Source organism: Egretta garzetta, unplaced genomic scaffold (assembly GCF_000687185.1).
Source record: "Egretta garzetta isolate BGI_Z169 unplaced genomic scaffold, ASM68718v1 scaffold1146, whole genome shotgun sequence".
In the NCBI taxonomy this organism is placed as follows: domain Eukaryota; kingdom Metazoa; phylum Chordata; class Aves; order Pelecaniformes; family Ardeidae; genus Egretta; species Egretta garzetta.
The window spans coordinates 13,540-14,793 of record NW_009259875.1 but is presented as its reverse complement, the minus strand read 5'-3'; the positions used below and the strand labels follow the sequence as shown (position 1 = coordinate 14,793).

Genomic DNA, 1,254 nt, shown 5'->3' with positions numbered 1-1,254 from the left:
CCCACCCCCATTGGCCCCTCCCCCCTGCTCTGAGTGTCCCCTGCCACCGCCACCGTGACATCGTGCGCCGTGGTGGTCCTGGTGGCCACGTGCAATGAAAAATGTTTCCCTGCAACCAGCGACCTTCCTGGTGTCTTTCCCTGCCTGCTCCTGCCTGCACCTCTGCTGCCTCCACGGCCACCCATCAATCAGGACAGGGGGATGGAGCTGCTGGCCAATGGGAGGGAGCGAAATGGGGAGGGGTGGGGCCTGCTGGAGGGCAGAGCCTGCAGAAGGCAGGGACAGGGACCCCCAGGTCCCCACTGGGACCCCCCGGTGCCCCCCATCTCCCCACACATGGGTCCCACAGCGGTTCCAGCTGCACAGCCCCCCGGCCGCCTCCCCCTCCACCGGTCCCACGGCAGCAGAGCGGCTGGTGGGGCGCTCCAGGCCATGCTGGTGGTCACCTCCTGCCACCCGTGCCATCCCCCTTGGCCCCTCTTTCCGGAGAAGGTCCACAGCCACGCTTCCCGCCCGGGCCCTGGAGGCGGGGGGGTGACCCCAGCTTCCTCCGCCCCGTGCCCTGTGATTCACCTGCCCTTATCTCGCGTGGGTTGGCAATCTCGGCAATCCTCTGCGACGGCACAGGCAGCTGAGCCCGGAGGAGAGGGACAGGCAAGGTGTCCCCAGGGACGGGGGGCCTTCTCCTGCCGCATTTTGGGTGCTGTCCTCGCAGAGCCTCTCTCTGATCTGTCCTTGTTGCGTTGGCTCCATCCTGGTGGGTTTCTGGGCTCCGTTGCTCCATCCCGGCTGCTCCCCGTCTCTTCTGGCCCTGCTACACCCACCCTGTGCTTTGAAAACTGAGAAACCAAGTTAAACCCAGCTCCTTGCTTCTCAAGAACAAAATCCCCTTGGACATGTCCCCACCAGCACGGTGCAGGGTCCCCAGGGAGCAGAGGGATGTGCCAGGCTGCTCCATCCCCCAGCCTGGGGGGCTGCCTGTGCTGAGGAAGGACGTCCCCCTCCCTCCTGGGCCAACTGGGAACGGGGTGGCTTTGTCTGCTGGCTGGTCAGCTGCGTCACCCAGCCCATGCTCTGGGATTTTACCCCGTGGGTAGGTCTGGACGCTGCGTCTGACGCGAGTATTTCCTCATCAGTGCCACGGAGCTCAGAGCTCTCTCTCCAGATGGGTCCCCACGCGGGGCTGGTGGGACGCCTGCGGGCAGCCCGGCTCTCGGGGAAGACGGGGCCCATGGGGCACCGCGTGGCCCCGCC

General features: G+C 66.5%; 1 protein-coding gene across 1 annotated transcript in view; it reads left to right on the top strand.

The window, feature by feature from the left end:
* ALDH3B1 (aldehyde dehydrogenase 3 family member B1) overlaps positions 1-538 on the top strand; it is a 24,425-nt gene extending 23,887 nt beyond the window's left edge. The window contains 1 exon segment of the mRNA XM_035895652.1: positions 493-538. Coding sequence (XP_035751545.1) covers positions 493-538 — 46 coding nt within the window.
* The last annotated feature ends 716 nt before the right edge of the window (positions 539-1,254 follow it).